This window comes from Bombus pyrosoma, linkage group LG15 (genome assembly GCF_014825855.1).
Source record: "Bombus pyrosoma isolate SC7728 linkage group LG15, ASM1482585v1, whole genome shotgun sequence".
Lineage (NCBI taxonomy): Eukaryota > Metazoa > Arthropoda > Insecta > Hymenoptera > Apidae > Bombus > Bombus pyrosoma.
This window is the reverse complement of record NC_057784.1, coordinates 5,747,577-5,770,310: the sequence shown is the minus strand read 5'-3', so window position 1 is coordinate 5,770,310 and position 22,734 is coordinate 5,747,577. Positions and strand designations below refer to the sequence as shown.

Below are 22,734 nucleotides of genomic sequence, written 5' to 3'. Positions count from 1 at the left end.
TGTTTTCATTGAGGTATATTATTTAAATGTCTTTTTACATTATAAAATTTTTGATTATATACAATTCGTGGACGGTTTCAGTTTTGTGCGTTACAGTGAATAATGTGCACAATGAATAATAATAGTTTTGTGCAAACTTCTAGTTTTACCTTAAAGTAATACAACAGTTTAAAAAATGCTTTTTAGTGGGCACATACATTATGATTATAGGATTGTCCTTAAATATTTTTTAAGTATGTATCATTTACTTTGAAAATACAAATGTATATCCAAGGCATACAAAGTCCGTCTTAATTCACCGGAAGTATAAAAAATGTGTCAATTTCCTTGAACAATATTGACCCTATTGGTAATTTTATCTTATTTATAAAATTGCGACGTATCGCATGAAAGCATTTAATTCCTGTAAATAATCTTCTTCCTTTGAATGATAAAAATTCATTTTTAGCTTGTGTATTTCTACGTGCCCGCATTCTGTACCAAACGCCTGGAAAAAATAACACATATAGAATTTTTACAAATTATTATGCATAGAAAAAAGAACATACCAAGTACTGATGAGATGTATCTCGTTTTGTTTTGCAGTATGATAATTGCATAGTTTTTATATGTCCACTATTTCGCATATTTATTTTGTACGTTGGATATATATCACTGTTACTTAAATCCCATATATGTATACTAAAATACCATATACAAAAGTTATTTCAATTGCTTACTTTGTTTAAATCAATATTCATTTTGTTAATTTTTCTTACCATGATTTATTGTCTAGTACAAAAAGTGTAAATGGTTTCGACCTTGACCATTGTACGGATCTAATAATGTATGTATTGTCTTCATCTTTTAATTGTAAAATTGGTTTCTTAATATCTAAAGAGTGCAATCGAATTGTTCCATCATCACAGCTAACCTGTATCAGAAAACTGCTTTAGGAACAACAAAAGAATTCAAGAGAGTGAATGTAAGTAAAAATATTACCAAGAAGAACGAATATCCAAATGGACAGATTTCTATGCAAGTTACGTTCCCACAGTCATCTGAAACATCAAATGAAGTATTGAAATTACAATGAACTAATTAAAATTGATATGTTATTAATAACTTACTGGTATCCAACTTTGTGTATACAGGAGGATTAGCTTTGTTACCAATACAAGTACCATGCAAAATACTGCTACTGTTAGTGGCAATATAAAGATTATTACTATCAATGCAATCCACATGCATATCAATGAACGTAGCTGCAGTGATCTTTCTAGAGAGTTAAAAGACTTTAGTAAAGTTGAAGTTTAATAGGTAATAAACATGTTATTAGGGAATATTTACTTTTTTTTATAGTTAGGTTGTAAAAATAGTTCTTGACTTTTAATAAGTTTTACACTACCCCAAAATGATAGTCCTAAATCGTCGACATTTTTGCCCATATTGTGCAAAACACTCCATATAACAACTGAACCATTTTCACTTAAGCTACATATCTATTAGTACAAGTAATATTCACAATTAAGGTTAAACAAATAACTGATGCAGATAATATTAATAACTAAAGCATTATATACATGACAACATATAATGCGTACAATAATTTTAACAAACCTGTATTGGTACAAATTTATTGTTATGTTGTTCTACTGACTTTTCTTCAATTTTAGATAGTATACGTATTGCAACAACTTGTGCTGTATGATTTGTTCCTACATTTGTTGCTGTTGTATATGTAGGCATCCGTATTGTCCAATCTAAATTGTTGGCTTTATCTGTCACTTTCTGATGCCACATTTCATCTTCCTTTAAATCCCAGAGACTTATCGATCTATTGTTCAATATATTTATTTATTTTTATATAGTAAATTGTACAACAATTGAAAGTAATAAAATATTATACCCATCCTGAAGTCCAGCAAATACGATGTTATAATTCGTTGAATGAAAACAACATGAAGTGATAGGGCAGGTAGAGTACAATAATTTAATCGGCATCGATGGTTCAGAAATATTCCAAACGCAACCAATACAACAATCGGTTACATAATCTTGTTTGCTGGATGTCTCGATTTCCTGAATAAAATATTATACGTTTTACTGTTATAGATTATATTTGGTACTTCAATAAATAATTCGTACTTCTTCAGCTGGAGAATGAATAGTCAGTAGGATTTTATTTAAAACTTCTGAATAATGGATTATCGTTATTGCCCTACCAGCCAAAAATGTTATGGAATTTATAGAAAGTTTGACAACACCATCACTGAATGGTATTTCTTCTTCATTTTTAAATACATTGCCACCAGATCGTCTTTCTTCCAATAACGATAACATTACCTTTCCTGCGCGACTCATGAAATCATTTAATCGCAATATATCAAAGGGTTGCGGTAACATAGAGCTTATAGCTTCTATATCATTATCATTGTCACTACCGACCCCAATTTGATCCTAAAAATGTGATATTTAAGATAAAGATTAATCAGTAAAAAGTGATAAGTGTATGTACCATACGAAATAAATCTAAATCTTCCTTGGTTTGTAAATTTTGTCTGCAAGCTATTGGAAATTGAGTCCATTTATTTCTAAATGTTATTTCCTCCGTTTGTGTTTCTATGTCAATATTATCTTCACCAGTTTGCGTAGATATCTAAAAATCGAACGCATTAATTTTTCAATTAATTATACAATGTAGTATTATTAATAGACAATCACTATACTTGTTGAGTATTTAATTTTCCATAATTTCTAATAAATTCTTCATATGGTATAGGTGAACATTCCAGAACAGACCATTCCATAACATTTAATTTTATCATTTCTAATAGCTCTTCACCTCTACTTAAACTTTTTTTGGGTTTCTGAAAGCAATAATAAATGAAATTATTAATAAAAAGTTTCACTATTTTATTAATTTATCAATTTATTACCTTTGGTTTTTGTTCCTCTTTGATTTTACGGAAATCAATGAACGAAATTTGTGAGAGCGGTGGTGATTTTGCAAAATCACCCGAACGACTATCTTCGAATCCTTCATCAGTAGATAATGGTAACGATTTATTTTCCGATCTATCCTCACTATGTAAAAATGCGTACACGTGCATATATTAAATTTTTATTTATGTAAATCAATATTATTTTGGCAATCATTTATATGTAATTATAGAAAACAGTACAATTTGCACAATAAAAATTATTTAATTATTTTGGAACTTGATTTTGCTTAGAACAAACCTAAATGATTTATTAACTGGTTGTTTTATCTCAAGAAGAGAAGATAGCTTTGAATCATTTGCAATTGAGTCTATTCTTGCAGCTCTCTTTCTTGCTTCTGTAAGCTCATAATGACCAGAATCATGCATATGTTCTTCTTCCTTTTGTTCGGCACTGTTCACAATTTTGCGCTACAGTAAAGTGATAACTTAAAATAAAAAAATATTACTGTTTTTGATACTATTCTATGATAAAATAAATATCAGTACTTGTTTTGTAGTATGCAGTTCAATTGGATCCAGTGGAACATTAATATGATTATTACTTGTTTCTTCACTAACTTCAGATGTTTCACTATCTGTGCATTCTTGAAAATCAGATTCATAATCCTATGAAATAGTTTAAATTAGGCCTAAATTATAAATTGTGGATAAACTACAGTATTTTACCTCAAAATCATCTTCATAATCATATTCATTATCTGTCTGAAGTACCTCTATTTTCTCCTTTTTCTTCTGGTCGATTTTCTGTAAAGGATCTGATCTATTATTAGCAGAATGTAACATTTTTACTTCACTTGGACTTAATGTTCTAGATAGTCTACGTTGCCTAGACCTTGGTTTTGATTCAGTTGTTTCTGATGAACTTGAGTATGTTTTAACTTCTTCTCTATTTTTTGGTACAGAGCTAATGCTTTTATTAGACAATTTAGCATTGAGTTTAGTTGTAAGTGATTGTGGTATAAATATTGTACTCTGTCCTCTCTTTTCTGCATAATTACTCTGTATTCTTCCACTACTACTTTTACTGCTTTTTACAGCATTGATATCTGACTTCTTCATAAGTTCAGTCTGTGTTTTAGTTGTTAAAATATTTTTTGATGATATTCCAGACTTGTTAATATTTGATTTGGATGTTGAGGAAAAACTTTCCTTAGCAGGAACACTTTTAGAGGATTTAATAGGATGTTTCGTACTATTTCTGCTTGTTTGTAAATTTTGTGTTAATCTTGAGTGACTATCATCCTCTTTTCTTTTTTCAAGAGTTTGAGACATTCTCATCAATTTTAAATCTACTTTTTCAGAATTTTCCGAGTCTCCATAAGATGATGAACTTTTTGATTTTGTTTTAACATTTGACTGATTTCCATTCCTGACAGATGAATCCTTTCTAATAGTTCCCTGAAATATAATCTATACATTAAAATCCTTTCATAATTTTCTAAATCTTATTTAAAAATCAGAAAATTTTATTTTTCATTTTCATTTCACAAAATGTGAAATTAATGTTATTTTATTTATGCGTTCATTGCATACTGTCTAAAAAAAGTCGATAAATTCGAGGTTGTCAGTTAATATGCACTCTAAAGTTGAAATGTCAGGATCATGAAATTATAATGATCAAGTATGAGAATTGAATACTTAAGCAATGACGAACTTTTAAATGTGGCCGACGTGAAAATGTAAAAATGAGAGGTTGATTTTTTAAATATAATGAAATACCACCTTATGAGACATTATCCTTTTGATTAATTGATGTTGACAGTTATTACAAAACCACCATGATGTAAACTATCATCGTTGTTGTTACAGCGCTACATGTAGCTGTTTTAGAAAATAACACACTATAAGAAGTGTTTGTACCATCTACTGGTAAAAAGGTATAGATAAATTTATCATATCATTTATCAAAAACTACTATAAATATTAACTAAATACAGAACTTAATCTTGTATTTAGTTAATACTGATAGATTTAATCTCTACTTGATAATATTCTCTAGTAATACTATGTATAAAAGCACAAACTATGTATAAGAAAGTCAATATGTAATAGAAAATATTTGTATCATCTATTGGTAAAAATTATAAATAAATTTTGCATTTGACCACACGTCTATGAATTTACATAGCAGACGAATTCGTTTATACATATATGTATGTATCATGTCTAACGAACAAAATACGTAGTTCTCCTTTTAGAAAAATGATATTAAATTAAATAATGGTATGTAATAGTACAAATATCCCCTTTTAAATTCTTTCCCTATTTAATGAATCTAATGTTATAAAATAGCCAAAATGACATTAGGAAACAGAGGTTATCGATATAAAATAACAAGAAAGGAAGAAACTAAGGAAGTCAGGTAAAAGAAATTAGTGTAGTGGATGATTCTGTAAAATTTAAATCTTTTAAATTCACTCTTCCTTAATTTTCTCGAATAATGCATAACTATGAATAGATTGGCATCTCGGAATAAAAATAATAGAAACAGGGAGCAAAATCCTCTACGACGCCATGATCAGAAATCAACGGTTTCCGATTTGGTGTATAAATATTTAAGAAAGATCGCGTACACCGATAGCGTTCGAAAACAACGTAATAATGCATGTAATAGATTTCGAAGAAGAAACGCAAGAAAGAGAATCATCCATTCGCGCAGAAACTCAAATACAGGTATAAGTTTAATATGAATTATATTTTTTCGATATAATTTACTAATGTAAGTGATATAAAATCTCTATATTTGTGATATTTGGCATTTTAGATAACAGATTAAAATCTTATGTAAGTGAAGCACTTTCTTTCGCGGTGCATTCTGGTTATTTAATCCCCATCGATCGTACCGGAAGGTTTCTACAACTTTCCCCGTGTTTGACACTATTTCCAACGAAAAATAAAAATAATATGTATAAACCAATAAAAACGTAATATATAATAATACAAAAAAGCAAGTAAAAACGGAATAAAAGGTACGAAGATCTGTTTATTATACATTTGATAAAATTTGTATAAAATGTTGTACGCACAAAACGTTACGTGAAAAATATTCCATTCAAAAATAATTTTTTATCATTCAAAAGAGCACTCCACTTGGAGTAGTTATTTATTAATAATTTAGATCAAAGTCACGTTTAGCAGAGTCACGAGCTCAACGAAAAATTTAATTATTTTTGTTTCGTCGATTCTCTTGTCGTTTACATTCTTTTTGACAACGTTTAATCCACGCTTTTAGTTCTCTTTTCCGCTTTTTGTCTCCAGAAGACAAAATCTTTCCTTGTAATTCACTGTAAAAATTGTCCACGTTATCTGATAATGCCTTGTTTGATCTATGGTTTCCTATCGTTGTTCTATCAACAATTTCCATCGTTCTATTCCTTCCCTGAACATTTCTTCTTTTTGATGACTTTATTAAGAAATCCTGAATTGGTCTTGTTTGTCTTTCTTCATTTATTCTTCTGTGATCATTTTCTTGTACATCTTCTCTTTCTTGCACTCTTGAATTATTATTATGTCTAGCGTTTCTTTGCACTTGATCCTCGCATACACATTCGTCTTCGCCTACGTCTTCGTCAGTCATATTACAAGAGCATTCTGGTACTTCTCTAGCTGCAACATTCTCTTCATGTTCTTCGTGTTGCCTTCGAGTATTTCTTTTTGATTTGTTGATCCATACTCTTCGATTTTTGCTCGTAGGTTCTAGTTCTTCGTTAGTTGTCGTTTTACAGTCGCAATCGTCACCATTATCATCGCGTTTCCTGCGAAGTTTTGGTGTCTTAACTGGCGAAGACAACACGCAATCCCTTCGACCTTTCGTGCAAGTGGCTTGGTTCATCGAGATCGCATTTGGTCCGATTAAATGATACTCGTTTTCTAGCAATTCCATAGCGAATCTAGGATAGAAATTTATCGATAAGTCATCTTAACTTTTGAGGCAAAAAAGAGTGCTATTCTGCACTACGTCATAAGAATAATTATTTGGAAATTCATTGTCGCTCTCTTAATATTTTTTAAAGTCCTGTAACTATTTACTTAACATTAGTAATATATATAATATTAGAATATAAAATAGATAAAAACTGTTAATAGAAAATAAACTATTTTGTTATTAATTTCAATAATAAATGTAATATATTTTATTTTTAAATAGAAAATACAATTTTCTATGGAACGCAATCATAGCTTTTTACAACTATAGCACTATATTGTATAGTTTTATAGAAAAACAAATAATTACACTTTCTTTATTTTCCATAACGGCCTTAGAAGTCCCAGTCACTAATAGATCCTTCCGAAATCTCCTAAATTTCATTTACAGGAAAAGATTTGATTGTTCATCGAGTGAAACGAACCGATGGAAGCGTTACGGTTAACAGTTGAACTGCAAACGAAACTGGTCGATAGATGCACGGTCTACGAGCGAGATAAACGGTTTTGCAGTTGCCTTGAAACGCGATCGTGTCTCACGCGAGACACAATTTTCGCCTACACCGGCTGTTTCGCTCTGTTTGACGCAGAACTAACCCTTGGGAACAGACCTGTTTCAGCGTGGTTCGCACCTGAGCGTAAAGGTCACCATCGTCATGATAAGTTGCTTGAATATAGTCGACGATATCCTCCGCGGTGGATGTCGGTAGTAGACGGTCTTCTTTGCGCTGCAACAACCTCATCGCCTCCATCACGCGCAAGGAGAACCTCGAAGAGTTTTCTGCGATGCGTATACACTCGCAGAGTCTCTGCAAAAAGAAAGAAATTGTATGACGATGAATGACGTTAAGACTGCTGTTCTGATTAATTGATTGAATCTGATGTTTTATATTTCATGGCCTATTACTTATGTTAAATATTGTAATAGAAAGTTGAGAATGAAGAAGGTTTGTGAAGTTGAAATTGACGAAGTATGGTTTCAGGAAGATGAGGATATAATGGTTTATTATTTAGTTTGAATATATTATGACAAAGTTGGAGATTGAAGAACTTTGAAAAACTGTAATTACCAAAATTGATTTCAAGAAGATGATGGACTTAAAAAAGGAAACATTTTATTGAATTTTTTAAAGATCAGTTTCTTGTTATGTAGTATATGTTAGACCTTTTTAACAGCAGGATCTCCTGCGCAAGCTGCTGTACACTCTGATTCATCGCCTTCATCGTCATCTTCGTCATCATCGTCTAAATTCTCTTCCCTGTCTTCTTCAAGGATTTCATTTAACATTCTGTTTGCCTCTGCGTCTGATAATGTTCCTGATCTTGAATTCTCCATATTCAAAGTAAATGATCCAGTAAGAAAGCATGTAAAATTTAGAAAAAGCAGCACGTACTTGTATCGAGCGTGTGAATTTGAAGATTATCGTTTATCGAGATGTCATCGAAGTGAATTATCTTGAAGGATGCCGTATACGGTAACAATACATTTAGAATAACTTGCGAATGTTCAGATATTTCTTTTAATAAAGAATAGAACTCAGAATATTTATTTATGATAATAATTTAAAAAATAACACTATTTTTCTAATAAGAATTTTATTTCTAGCATTCACCATTTATATTTACTACGCTATTATCATATTTTTAACCACTGTAGATCATCGTGTGAGAGAACAGTATACCATAGGATTTATTAATATTTAAATAATAATAACGATAGTTTCCAACATATATTAATATTATAAAGCATAGAGTCCAGCAATAGAATTAAATAAAAGGCCAGATCATTCCATTTTCCAAGACATATGAAATCCATCGTGCCTGGAGTTACCTCTGTAACTGTGTTTTCCATGCGTCAGTATCGATTTGCAATTGAAATAACAGTACATGAACATGCTATATCATAAGTGGGCGGTGTGTTGGTCTGAAGAGGAAAAAATAGGAGGAGCATTTGATCGCTGGAGGGAGAACCGTACGAGTAAAATATTAATAAGAAGCAATGTCTATTCGTACACGGAAACAACATGCTTTTATTTCAATAATGTAATGTATAATGAAATTATATATTGCTCTCTTCCATTTTCGTTATGCAAGTTGACTTTCTACAGCGTAGTTTTCCGCTTTTATATTTAAATCTACCTTTTCACATCTATCTTGTATTTGTATTGTAAAAGAACAAGATTAGTTATACGGTAGCAAACTTTTCATTGATTAAGAATTTAAAAAAACAATTTTCGTTAAGTATTCAATCTTAATAATATCTTTCTTTATGTAAAAATAATTTTATTCGAAGAGAAAATCATTACAGAATTATTAAATCGAATCTCTATGAACAGAATTTCTATAAATAGAATTTCTATAAATAGAATCTATAAATAAACACTTAAGAAAGAACGCTTAAAAAGAAATGTACCAAGAATCGTAGTCAGAGTACTATTACATCTGAATTTTTCCGTTGTTTCTTTTAGAATCTCGCAAAACTATTGATGGTTGTTTCGTATCTGATAACGACGAGCTTACTGGCTAAGAATTACCTGGACGAGTGCGGATAAGAACCGTGCCAGCGCGGTAAGCCACAATTTGCCAACAGCCTGGGAAACGAAGGGCTGTATACTCCTTCCATACCTCACGGGACCAAACCCTAAGTCTAAATGATTAAGTTCTGGTTATGGAAGAATTACGGTATCTCTTATTATATTTTCTAGTATTTCTTAATGGAACAAGAAGCATTTACGTTAACTCATTCAATAAAAGAACTAGGGCAAAGAATCTACGAACGAAAGAATCTGGAAAACTATAAGAATCGGACAATGGTAGTAAAATTGTATAACTTTTATCCTGTATCCATTATTTCTACATGATGTGCTTTATTAAATTATTTATTAAAATTTACTTTTCAAAATATTGCGATTTTTAGAAACGTATGGAGTGAACACATTAATTTGTTAACACATATTCATTCTGAATTCTCCATGGATCAGATAAACCACTTATTTGCCAAATGAGTTCATTCCATAAAACAAAAATAGAGAAAATTGATGAAATTATATATATATATATATAATAAGCATCAATACTATGGCACCAAAATTGAGAATTTTCATTCAATTCAATTTTAATTAAAAAATTTCATATGTTGAGTGTGAACGGCTCAAATATAAATCTAGAAATCACGCGAATTTAAAAGTTACTTCATGGAACTAAAAATGAAACGATGCAGGTTGCTCGAAAAAAGTCAGGTAACCCAAAGGAAGAAAAGTAAAAGCTGGTACGGTAATCTTTCATCGCAGGCGATACTTCCCGCATAAGGGAAGCGTAAACGAAGTAACGAAAACGGAAATCTGCTAATCAGTACACACCTGACACGAAACACGTAGAAGGAACGCAGAACGTAGTCGGAAGTCAGTGGTAAATAGGCAAACCGAGCGAAGTAAGAAAAGTTTAATCACGTCTTTTGCCAAAGAGGAGGGGCGTCCTCGTGACGACTTGATGAGATAACTTTGCTTCGGTTGTGAAACAATGGGCGTCACGAATACGTGACTTCGTGCAAGGGTGAAAGAGGAATCCGTGCTTCCTATGCGAAGATGGTAAACGGTGGATGAAATTAATGGCTAGACACGCTATCCTTTCGCCATGATGTCGCTTCTAGGTGTACGATACATGGAATCATGCGTGATCTTCCTTTGTATTCATCACTTACGAACAAGGAGAACAAACATTTTACTTGTGGAACGATGAAAAATACTTGTTGAAGCTTCTTCAAATGAATCGTTCATGCCTTGAACTCTGAAGAACTTGGAGACTTAGGATCTGCTAGATTTTGTTTTATATTGGCATAATAGAGTTCCAACTGATAGATTAGATAAAATGTGAAGGTAAAAATGTTGATTATGTAAAATATTGTATTGTATTATTTCATTTATTAAATGTTTAATTTTTAAAGTAGGTAATTTCATTTAAGAGAGGTTTATTCTATAAAGTGACACTACAATTATATTTTTCAAAACAGACTTAAAAAATTCTTAAACCTTCTTTAAATACCTCCTATCTATATTTCAATAAAAATTGTGACTCAAATTAAGATTGTTACCAAACATGATCACTAAAGGAAACAAGTAAATAGGTCAAAATACCTGCAACAATATCTACAATGAATCGGTAACTGTTTATAATACTAATAACTACTATACCATATCTTTGTAATATCTTAAGTTTGAAACCATGACAAACCAGACTAATCATTAGATATAACAAAAGTATACCTAAAAGAATTAAGCAGAAATTTTGATACCACAATAGGCCTATCTTTAAAATAATTGCTTCCGCTTATAAAACAAATATATTTAAAGGAACCAAAGGGAAACTCTGGTTACTTTAAAAGTAGGATTAAAAAGTAGTACCAGAGGGTACAATGAGGAAAATGCGATGGCGGCACGAAGATATGGTCAGAGTGTGTAATCCGTCGTTTTCCAGGACTGCGATTACGCAGATTAGTCGGAGGTCGCGCGGTGTCATTGGGATCTAAGGGGTTTCGGGGCGCATCCGGGGCTCAGGAGGTCACATGACGTGATGTCACGTTACTCGTTGGTCGCGGGCAGGTGTTTGGGTTCGCACGAGCAGAGACCAAGCGAGCAAGAGCCGCGGGGGCGTTCGCTATCGCGAATCCAGCCGCATAATGATAACGAGCGGCCGACAGAGCGACGAGAACGCGGTTCGTAATGTAAGGACAGGTCTCGTTGATTATTTTTGCTTCTCTGTGAAAACGTCAGACTTGATTAGATCGATTAGCAGGTTTGACTTTCATTGGTATCATTATAAAGGAATGATTACCATTATATGTATATTATACCATTATATTACCAAGTAGTCCATTTTCTTTGCATATGTAGAAGTAAAAAATTGAATTTTAAAAAGGAAATTGAAAAATTCCAAGGAGACTAATTTTTTATTAATTAACAATCAGTACTTCTCTGAAATGTCTTAAGCAATCTTAAGTAATCCCAAGTAATCTTAAGTATCTTAAGCAAAATTCGAAATTACATTTATCTTAATACAAATAGAAGTATTCTTTTTAAGATTCCTTATGTGATCTCTTAACAAGAATGAAAAAATTATCATGAAAGTATATATTGGTAAAATATACGTATCGTAAAAATTAGTAGGAGTAGTATGTTTAAAATATTTATTGGCAGCTGTTTTCGATACTTAAGTAAACCTCAATCCAATTTCTTCAACAATCTAAAAAATATATTTATTTGGATGATAGAAGGTATACTTTAAAATGAAGAAGATCCCAATGATAAGGATATCTTTTCTTAACTTAAAAAATATGTAAATGTAGAATAGAAGTATTGCAAAAATTGCCAGGGAATATAGTTCATGTTTAAAAGCGGGTCTCTGGGAATGAATCATTTTGTTTCTTACAGGTACACCTGGCAAACTTATGGAAGCTAAACTGTTGTTCCTAAGACACCTGTACCGTGGCCTCGTGAGATCACGACCACATGGCCGTTGGCGCATCACCCTTCAACGCTAAATTAGATATTACGATAACAAATGGCGTTATTTAACCCGCGGTGCGCCTCCGTCCCCGAGTTAAATTTGAACAGGCAATATAATCCACGCTGTTCATCCCCTTTTTTCGCGTACGAAAACGACACGCTATTCCGTAAATCACCGTCGCACCTCCAATTTTCTTTCGTGCAATTACGTTTACCGCTATTAGTGCACAACTTGTGTTAAAGAAAGGAAGAAGATTTAATGCTGCAAATATAGACAAAATTAAGGATATCACAAATATAGCGAATTCGTTGAAAGTAGAATTTTTTAACTGCTTAAGAATATTATTTAATTTAGCAGAAAGAAATTAAGCGCTATTTGAAGCACTAGTTGAATAATTCTTGAAATTATTTTCTTTACGCATATGCAAATATCTTTTTCAAACAAAATAATTACTTTTTTAAGCATTGAGAAAAGCTATACGTTAACATTGGTATAAAATTTTCGATAATTTGACTATATTTATATTTTTAAACTTTTAGATATTTTTATATTAATATTTCTTAAGATTCTCGCGTTGCAAATTGAAAAGCGTGTTTAGTGTTATCCAACGCACGACAGTTAATTGAACAATTGGAAAGTATTTACTGATCGAATTACTAATATTATTCATATTTTCTGATCATTCTGTGCCGATTATGCTTCGCAATACACAGCTACAGACACGCGAAGGTCAAAGGACCTGGTTGTTCTATTGCAGTACGGCTAATTCCCGCGAAAAGCAATCGATCTTTTGACCATTAATTGCCATCCTTGTCGTATGGACGGTGTGGATTGCAACATTGATGAGGTCGAATAGAAACAATTTTAAGGCACGAGTCAGCCTCATCAATGTTGCAGTTCCCCCATTCGATATTGCCTACACGGTCGTGTAATTTACTTCATAATAATTACCAACGCATTAAACATTCGTAGGTAACATGAAAGTGTCAGCTGCCGATTGTCCCAGAGACATTAGAAACGCGTAGGTAGGTGGTTCTTGTCTGCTAGATTAACATAGCATGCCAATGTCCTTGTATGTCTATATGTACATATGTATGTAAGCATAGACAGATGAAGATAAATGCCATAAAATAATTTGCCAAAAGGGAAACTTGAGTTTTCTGAAAATATGAGAACCTCTGCCAAATAAATCGGCCAAACAGTGAATAAAATACGAATTAAAAATAATACGAGGCACGCTATTAATATAATATAAAGGTAATATATTATATCATTAAAAATATTGTATAAACGTATTGTCTAGTATAAACATAACTTGTAAAGAACTTAAAGGATATTGTATACTTACAAAATATCTTTCATAATTAGTGTCTCTATGTTTATGTTTATGTTTATATTTCTGTCTGCATGTTTATGGTTTTTCGAAGACACTTGAAAGAGATTTACTACATTAATATCCTATATGTAGAGATATAAAATAACAAAGAATAATAAAGGTGTTCCCGAGTCTTTATCGACATAATAACGAGACTTTTGTATTTCTTGTAGGTGGCAAGGTAATTCCTTTCCAGCAAACAGACTGAATAGGATTGTCGGTTTTAAAGTAGCGTCAGAAAGTGCAGTTTTAACTGCATATACGAAATATAGATTTTTAAAAGCGTATTTCCTACAGATAATACTAGTAAAATCTAAGGTATTCAATAATGTTTAAAAATTGAAAATTTAAGTTTACCTTACTTGCAATAATTATTAGTGACATGAATTTATACAGCCATGAAATGTTATAGTATTATTTGTAAAGTATAAAAATTATATGCAACAGAGCAACATTTATGCGAAAATCTTCAAAAGTATGAATATGTGTTATCTTCTTCTCTGTCCTATATATCTATATACACATTTGTATCTTATTTAAGATAACATTTGCCTTTTAATATTATTATATATTTTATTAATATTTTTAGTTTTCTGTCTATTATGTGATTCAAGAAGAAAAAGCGACTGCGGCGTGGATTAGGAGGATCAGTTTTTGTGACGTGGAGAAGGCATTTTTTGTAGAATCGTTCACGCTGACGAACATCCAAAAAACATCTTACTAGAAATCTAAGCAAAAACGAAAGGAATAGAATACAGACTTCGTAGAAAGTGTTAAAACTTATCCAGAAAGCTGAAATACGTGTAGGATACTTTTTGACGTTTGTACACGTTGATCATATAAAAAATGACAAAATAAAACTGTTGGGCCCCACTAGCCCACGACGTAGTACAGTCGGAATATCCTCGCTTTCCCTTCTTAAATCCCAGGACAATGAAAGTCAGGCGGTTGCTCCATGCATTTGAAACTTCACGTTTTCTTACAAAAACTTAAATTTTATACTTATTTCTATAATACCCACATTTCTACTCGTATATGATAAATATATAAGATATAAGCGTAACGACTATAGTAAGTATAAGGTATGTCAAAAATATCCTCTTTTAAAAAATGACAAATTCTTACCATATTTATAATATGTTTTGATATGAAATAAATCATAAAGACTTTTTTTTACAGAAAAAATTGTCGTTCCAATATTAATTCGAGGCACGCAGAAGTGAAGCAACTATATGACCAAAAGAAAAAGAGCATAAATGCGTGTTTCATAAACAGTAACGTCCGTCAGTAACAACTTTCAACGCGATGCCGATGCTAATCTCCATCATTCAATCATGCAAGATACGAAGAGCCCAGCAACCTATTATAACAATAGATCTAGAGATTAGGGTCGTGATACGTGCGTAAGGTTGAGCGATTATCGCTTGCGGGCCCCATACCCGGGGATTGGCCGCCCAGGGTTAGGTTTTTGCCTTGCTTGACCACTTAAAATACCAGCCAAGTACTCACCCCTAACGATTCAGGGGCGGAACAGTAGCTAGCTTCTATGTTGCGCATGTACAGAGAGGCGGAACCATCCCTGATGGCGACGAATTGCGGATCCTTTCTGTGAGAAGGTATGCGGTAACGAAGCACGTGATAAGGAACATCAACAGACCTGACGGAAAGTTATGACGAGAAAGAAGTTACGTCGCGAAGAAGTCAAAATTCCTCTTAAACACTTAATGGCGTCCCTAAACATTTAACTAATATTTCTCAATATTTCTAAATTATTGTTGAATTTATGGTTAGTGAATACGGGAACAACTAATTTTGTGAAACGTGGAAACATCAAAAGAAGAGAAACTGAGTTTTATTTTAGAATTAATCGAAATTATACAGATTGAAGAGATCAAGAGGAGGTTGTAAATTTAACATTTGTGGATGATAAGTGAAGAACATCTGATGAACGCGATAAATTGTGAGTTTCAATTAATTCAAGATTAGGAATGGTTTCATAGAAGTTGACAGGATGCTTCAAAGAACTTTTATCGAATAGAAGTATCGATGATTTTTTTGATTCATTTGTGAATGAAAATAATTTTACCGTCTTTGAAAGTGCTGCACGTGGTTTCATTGGTGTTTATAGTTTCTATCTGTTTTAGAGGAATGAGCTCTCACGCGCATGCAAGGACAATTTGCAGCGGAAGCGCAGTGTCAGGTGCGGTTTCTGCGTTGCATTTCTTGAGAAGCTATAGCCTGTTCGCGCCAACTTCAGGTACTTTTATGGATTTTGGATTCTCTATTGTTTAATTAGAAATCTGCATTTTCTAATTTTGATATCAGTTTTCTTCATAATCATAAAATACAATTTTTTCTTGATGAAAGCGCTTAATTTCTGTTTATAAGCACTTAAGTTTTTTATTTTTTATACAATAAGAGCATAGTAACAATGAAATTTACTATATCTCTGTTACTAATATATTTATTTGTATTTGTACACTATTACATTTATTTATTGTTCAAATTGACATATATAATTTCATTTTGCGTTTATTACGTCTTTTTCAGTTTTGTAATTTGACATTTTGTTTAGTTAAAGAGCAAGTGAACCAGTTCATGGATAGATGAATATGTTGATCAGCATGATGTTTGAATTTAGGCAATTTCCAAATACTTTACAACTCCTCAAGTAGCCGTGATCGTCTAGTGGTTAGGACCCTACGTTGTGGCCGTAGTAACCCAGGTTCGAATCCTGGTCACGGCAATGTGCTATTGACACATTGTCACGGTAGAGGTTTTTTTTGCAATTTTTACTTCTTTTACTTCTTTCACATTTAAAATGATAGAATACCCTTGTTATGATGTTATTAATATCGTAGGAGTAAATAGAGGGGTAAGTGAAAAACGTAAAATCAGTCTGAGCAGAAATATTTGGAGAGATTAATTATAATATAGTATTCTAGTAAATCGACAAGGATTTTGTGAAAACATACAATACGTTAAAATCAATCATACACGTAAGTTTACTGTATGTTGTTAAAATTTCTAAAATGAAATAAGACACAATTTCTTTATTTTTAATTCATCCCCTTTAGAGTGCTGATGAATTTTTACTAATTTCATTGAATTACATAGCTGTGTTGCTTTTTTAAATGCAGTACTAAATAAGGACAAAAAGAAATAATTTATAGAATTGGAAACAAAAAATGAATTGTTTTAATTACCCCTGGTGGGACTCGAACCCACAATCCCCGGTTTAGGAGACCGATGCCTTATCCATTAGGCCACAGGGGCGGTTGATACTTTGTTTTTTAAAAATCGTATATATTCTTGTCACTATGTAACAAATTTTATACACATTAATTATTTTATTACTATACGAGCAATATCTTTCAAAATAATTAAATTAGATAAATTGAGATTCATAAATAAATACTGCGTAGTTTGATTGTTAGATACATTTCTCAAAATAAAAGTAGAAGCTAGTTTGCAATATCTTCTCCTTATTATTAAAAATATAATATCGGAAATTATAATAAAATTATATTAATTTTGTAGATCTGTGCAGATACGAACCATACAATTCCAAAGATTACAACTTTAGAAATATCGACATTTTAGAAAGTTCGAATACACCGGATACTGCAATCGGCCGAACACCTTCACCGTTGTCAACAACGTTTTCACTTCCAGGATCTTTGCTTCAACCACCATTCGTAACTACTATGCAACCTTTAATACAAACCATAAGTGTGCCTCCAGCATTTTCAAATAGCAATACAAGTAAGTGAATATTTGTCTCATTTATTTAGTATGAAAAATGTTTGTACAAATTTAATATTATTATTTATTATTATACAATTGTGTTACTAAGTGCCTCGGTAGCGCAGTAGGCAGCGCGTAAGTCTCATAATCTTAAGGTCGTGAGTTCGATCCTCACCCGGGGCAAAACTTTTGTATTTTTCGCTAAGTATTATTGATTAAACATTGATGGATAATTTTACATTTATAGTGTTTCGTAAATATGTGAGTATGAAATGCAATGATTAATGAAACATTTAATCTGTCGGTAAAACAGGTACTATGATAAATCGTCACTTTTTGGGAGCGAATAACATTACAAGCGTACACAGACGACCCAGAAGCGAAAAGAAACCCATTCCAGATGATCAGAAGGACGAGAAATATTACGAGAGACGTAAACGTAATAATCAAGCTGCGAAAAAATCTCGTGACGCCCGAAAAATACGAGAAGATAACGTGAGTAAAAGTCGAATTATATTGCTACAAAAATAAGAAAATATTTATAATGTATCAAATTGTTAAAATATTATTGTAGATTGCATTACGCGCAACTATTTTGGAGCATGAAAATGCAATTTTGAGGGCACAAGTGATAACGCTTCGAGAGGAAGCACAATGTCTGCGGCACATGTTAATAAAACAGCAAGCACCACCACTACAATCTATCAATCGTACAGTTTCTTCTATGACACCTGTTACATTATCACCCCCTCATTCTACAGCAACTTTAGATTACCAGATTTGAAATATGCCATTAATAAGAGGACGATAAAGATGTAATTTCTCATAATCAAAAGAATGACTTGGGAGGATTACTTTGGCGAACGCATCATTCTCACGGAGTGATATTACTCGTTTAGATCTGTTGTGTTATGAAGGTTTAAATTTTATTAATGCCATTAGTCTTATTTACGACTAATCAATGCATGTAGTTTAAAAGCAGGTGAAAAGATTTCACTCTTCATAAATTTATCTAAATGAGGCAATGTATAGCTTTAATTTAACAATTGTTGAGAGAAATTTTTAAATTTGAATGCAAAGCATTAACACAAAATTATATTGACGACTCTTTTTATGAATATCTTTCAAAGTGAAAAGACCTAATATTGTTTCGCCATTTCTTTTAGTCATTTTTAGGAATATTAATGTAAATAGCAATAAATGTATCATTTTATAACTGTTGAAAAATGAAAATCTATCCATTACAAAAATAAAATGAAAGTAAATGATAATTTATGCAATATAAAAATGCAATTTTTACTATATTATATGACGATACCATCGAAAATTTGGCATATATATGTCAAATGTCCCCAGTCGCCTTCAGTAAAAGACACTAAATAACAACGATAGATAAATGTAATTGCATCGTTATTAATAATTTAATATCACACACTGTCATTATTTCAATGCACTTATCTTCACATCAGACATATACTAGTAGTAATTTTAATCAAAGTTGAGATTTACAGTATATATTATTTTTGACAATTATATTTGATATGTAAGTTGGCAAAACTTCTGTTAGCCAGCCTGTTTGCTCTTATGTACAAACCACAATCACGATCATATAAGCAGGCTTATCACTCATATCGAAAGCATAGAAGAAACCGTTCGAAAATTGAGTCATGAAAGTTAAGATGGAAGACAAGGAGGTTCGCGTTCTGCGCATGTGTGATATGCTAGAAATGTTTCAGATAGAGACAGAGACTCTTTACTCATCTCTATCTGTCTCGCAAAAACGAGAACTTTGTTATCTTCCATGTTTATTTTTCACGATTCAATTTTGGGATGGTTTTCCCTAGCAAGTGTCGAGGTCTGTTTATATGACCGCGGTGCAAAGTTATAATAGTGTTTTGTTCTGTCCAGACGTCCAAACGAAGAATCGATACCGTCGAAGTAGGCAACGTTCCGATCTTTTCATTGTTTATGCCGCGGGGATTTCACGGGTTTCGTCATACTTTTTACATATTCTTGCTGAAAGCTGTAGATCAACATTAGTTTCATAAGTTTGAGCGGATGGGATATCCAAAGTTAGTTCGTCGAATTTGTTGATTGTTGTTAGTTGAACTGTCAATACCAGAAAGATGCCGCATGCAGGTTTCGTAACTATACTCATCGGAGTCACCGTAGCTACGGTTCTCTATTTTATGTTTGGAACTAATAAGCCAAGAACTGCGCAGCAATACTACGAACATGCGTACGAATATCATTCAGAGTAAGTTGATTTAAACATGATCTAAATATAAGTGTATAGTAGAAGCATAACTACGTAAATAAGTGTTACATAATTAAATAATAAATAACTTTTTTCTCAATGATAATAGACGACCCAATAGATTATTTGATTCTGAAGAATGTTCAATATGTCTATTACCATTGATAAATAAAGCTACATACATCCTACCTTGTAAACATCAATTTCATAAGAACTGCATTGATGAATGGAGACATCAAGCTCAAGGGGTAAGTAACATTAACAATACAGTATTACGCACAAACTTCATGATCGCAGATCTTTTTAATTTCATCAAAATTTAAATTAATGAATTCATATCACACTTGATCTTACAGCATCGAGCGTTGTGCCCACTCTGCAGATCTCCATTTACATAAGACTGCCAGATTTAATAAGAAATATGTTTCGATTAGTACAATATTTTTTGTACTCTATTGAAACTAAAAAATATGTTTGTTAAACATCAAATTCACATTCACAAAACATCAAATTTTTTACAAATAACTACACAGTTATCTACTAAGATAAACTGTTCTACTTGGAGAATGAAGTAATTATTCAAATTTAAAAAGATGAAACAGAAGATGTTACATATGAGATCAAAGTTTTGCTGCTTCCTTGTATTTACGACAAAGATACGATAGTACAGTTGCATGTCTTATCTTTTTGATATAGTACATATACAGCTGTGCCTTATGCTGTGATTTATTCAGCTGGACAAATTTAATTATATATGTATATTTTCACAATATAGAATAAATATACAAATATATGGAAGTATCATTTACAATTGTTTAAAACAGTGCATTTTGAAAGTGAAGTGATTAATGAAAAAATGAAATATTTATGATCTACCTTTGAGTTTGAAATTTACTTCAAATACGAGCATTTTATAAAATGCATCTTCCTCTTTCTAAGCAATTTACATAGGAGCACTGTTTTATAAAATCATGTATAATATTATATAGAAATGTAAGGAAATTTTTACACAAACTGTATAACTTATTATTCTTAAAATGCAAAATTCATGATCCTATGAAAATATATGTTTTTGTTATCATTGTTTTCATTATATAAGAAACTACAATGAAGAAGAATTATATCAAATTCTGAAACTTTGTTTGCATATAGCAAATGGTACTTTAAATGATGATATATTAATTAATTATAACATTACTTCAGACTTATTAACCCTCATACTGCCAGCTTCAAATACGTGATATTTGCGAAAAATACCGCACTCGGAGGAGAGATAGTCTTAAACGCAAACAAACATAGCCGATATATCGGTCAGTGACGGTTTTCGCATAAGCAACAAGGGGCGACATATCGACCGGCTGGCAGTAAAAGTGTTAATAGTTGCTGTGTGTGATACTCGTAATTAGGGGTGTTCAAATATTCGAAAGTACATTTGGATTGGATTCTTGATGTAGGATTGGGATTCTGAAAGTTTGTAACCACATAAGTATGTCTAAGTATAAATATTATAAGCTCCAAGAACCCCGATCCCATACGAATTAATTTGACCAGTACTTGACATCCCTATTCTTAATATTATGTATAGTGCAGCTACAAATGTTCTCCAAGCTCCATTTTACAGTTTATTATTCACTCCATTATACAGTTTATTATACACTGTCATAAGCAATATTATACATTATTTAATTGATTAAAATTGTTATTTTTAATATTCCATTTGATAAAAGTAATTAGCAAATCAAATTTCAGTTCCTCCTATTTTTCTTTGTTATAAATTATAAATATGAAAACTAATGACATACGTATAAAAAGTGGATTCTCCTGCCATATTGTGAATTTTCTTAAAAGGTTATGTAAACGATAAATATATAATTATTGTTTTATTCTTATAACTCTGCATGTATTTGACATTAAAATGTATTACTTTTGATTAAAGCGATAGCAATAAGCACTTTGTGATAAAAGGCTCCTAAATTATCACTACATATATTTCACGCGTAATTTTTCATTCACATTGTTGAAATTTTGTTTATATCTAATCGGCTGTTTTTATAGAGTTATAGAATTAAATAACAAAAAAGCTTTGAAAAGTGTGATATTCAAACATAAATTGTTATTAACTTATGTATAATTTACGAATAAGTGTTTATAAAGCTTGTTACGAATAATGTAAATATAAAATGTAGAATATGTTTCTGTGTGAAGAATGAATAAAGTAAATATAGTTCTTAAATAAATAAGCAAGTATTATAAAATATTAATTCTCATCTACCTTATCATTTGCATTAATATGTAGACATTGACAGTCTCGTCATTTTTGTGTGTATAATAATCGTCCTTAACAATGTACATTTTATAGAAATGAAAGTAGTATCACGAACTTTGACAGAATATTACAATAATTTTGCATCATTTGAAATATTTATAAAACCTTTCATTACTTCGGCAAAAAAACGGTAAAATGTAAAAAGCTAGCGAAAATACGAAATTATATACAAAAACATTAAAAGTATTGTACACATGAACGACAACGTCGGAAATATAGCATTTACAAATGTAATTCTTATGATTATGCTACATGCAGAGCGCTTTTCTTTTCACTAATCGTAAATGGCTTCCGCGGTTTCCTGTTTGCCCGATTTGTATCCCTTTCGCAACCGCAGTCGTAATTTATGACCACTTTCTATTCTTTTTATTTTTATTTCATGTCAATGGTTTTGATAAAGTCTATAATATGAACTACTATACTATATGAATTACTAACGAATCTTTCTTTTATCTGTAAATTCTCATACATAGAAAATATGAGCAATCTTTGACAAACAGATACGCACATATATACATGTATTATTTGCTTACGTAATAAAATATCGCATGATCATATAACGATTAACTAATTAATAAGATATTAGTATTATTTATGAAAAGTTATACAATAAGAAATA

The 22,734-nt window shown here is 31.5% G+C and overlaps 4 protein-coding genes and 3 non-coding genes across 8 annotated transcripts; 5 read left to right on the top strand and 2 right to left on the bottom strand.

The window, feature by feature from the left end:
- On the bottom strand, positions 1-4,770 carry LOC122576086 (cytoplasmic dynein 2 intermediate chain 1). 2 transcript variants are annotated; one of them, XM_043745936.1, is made up of 16 exons: positions 4,707-4,770; positions 3,651-4,382; positions 3,471-3,590; positions 3,223-3,392; positions 2,919-3,066; positions 2,709-2,849; positions 2,498-2,638; positions 2,128-2,439; positions 1,889-2,061; positions 1,600-1,816; positions 1,330-1,481; positions 1,110-1,258; positions 982-1,040; positions 759-913; positions 549-681; positions 1-487 (listed from the first exon to the last, which is right to left on the bottom strand). In XM_043745936.1, the coding sequence occupies exons 1-16, from the start codon at positions 4,716-4,718 to the stop codon at positions 365-367; spliced, it is 2,937 nt and encodes a 978-aa protein (XP_043601871.1). In that variant the 5' UTR covers positions 4,719-4,770; the 3' UTR covers positions 1-364. The 2 variants fall into 2 exon arrangements, with proteins under 2 accessions (XP_043601871.1, XP_043601872.1); XM_043745937.1 differs by lacking the exons at positions 1-487; positions 549-681 and having other exon boundaries at positions 772-913; positions 1,331-1,481.
- A 511-nt stretch (positions 4,771-5,281) lies between these two features.
- On the top strand, positions 5,282-7,354 carry LOC122575893. The gene is made up of 4 exons (XM_043745381.1): positions 5,282-5,346; positions 5,443-5,657; positions 5,749-5,908; positions 7,300-7,354. Exons 1-4 carry the CDS (start codon positions 5,282-5,284, stop codon positions 7,352-7,354), a joined length of 495 nt encoding a protein of 164 aa, XP_043601316.1.
- Positions 7,355-15,909: 8,555 nt separating this feature from the next.
- Positions 15,910-18,708, top strand: LOC122575699 (cell death specification protein 2). Its single transcript, XM_043745021.1, has 4 exons — positions 15,910-16,042; positions 17,326-17,550; positions 17,846-18,027; positions 18,107-18,708. The coding sequence occupies exons 1-4, from the start codon at positions 15,934-15,936 to the stop codon at positions 18,314-18,316; spliced, it is 726 nt and encodes a 241-aa protein (XP_043600956.1). The 5' UTR covers positions 15,910-15,933; the 3' UTR covers positions 18,317-18,708.
- Positions 16,460-16,531, top strand: Trnah-gug. Its single transcript has one exon. It is a non-coding gene; the product is annotated as a tRNA-His (tRNA).
- Trnar-ccu lies at positions 16,989-17,061 on the bottom strand. The gene has a single exon. It is a non-coding gene; the product is annotated as a tRNA-Arg (tRNA).
- Positions 17,643-17,715, top strand: Trnam-cau. The gene has a single exon. It is a non-coding gene; the product is annotated as a tRNA-Met (tRNA).
- Positions 18,709-19,389: 681 nt separating the features above from the next.
- Positions 19,390-22,026, top strand: LOC122575698 (RING finger protein 141-like). The gene is made up of 3 exons (XM_043745020.1): positions 19,390-19,789; positions 19,899-20,037; positions 20,146-22,026. Exons 1-3 carry the CDS (start codon positions 19,659-19,661, stop codon positions 20,185-20,187), a joined length of 312 nt encoding a protein of 103 aa, XP_043600955.1. The 5' UTR covers positions 19,390-19,658; the 3' UTR covers positions 20,188-22,026.
- Positions 22,027-22,734: the final 708 nt, after the last annotated feature.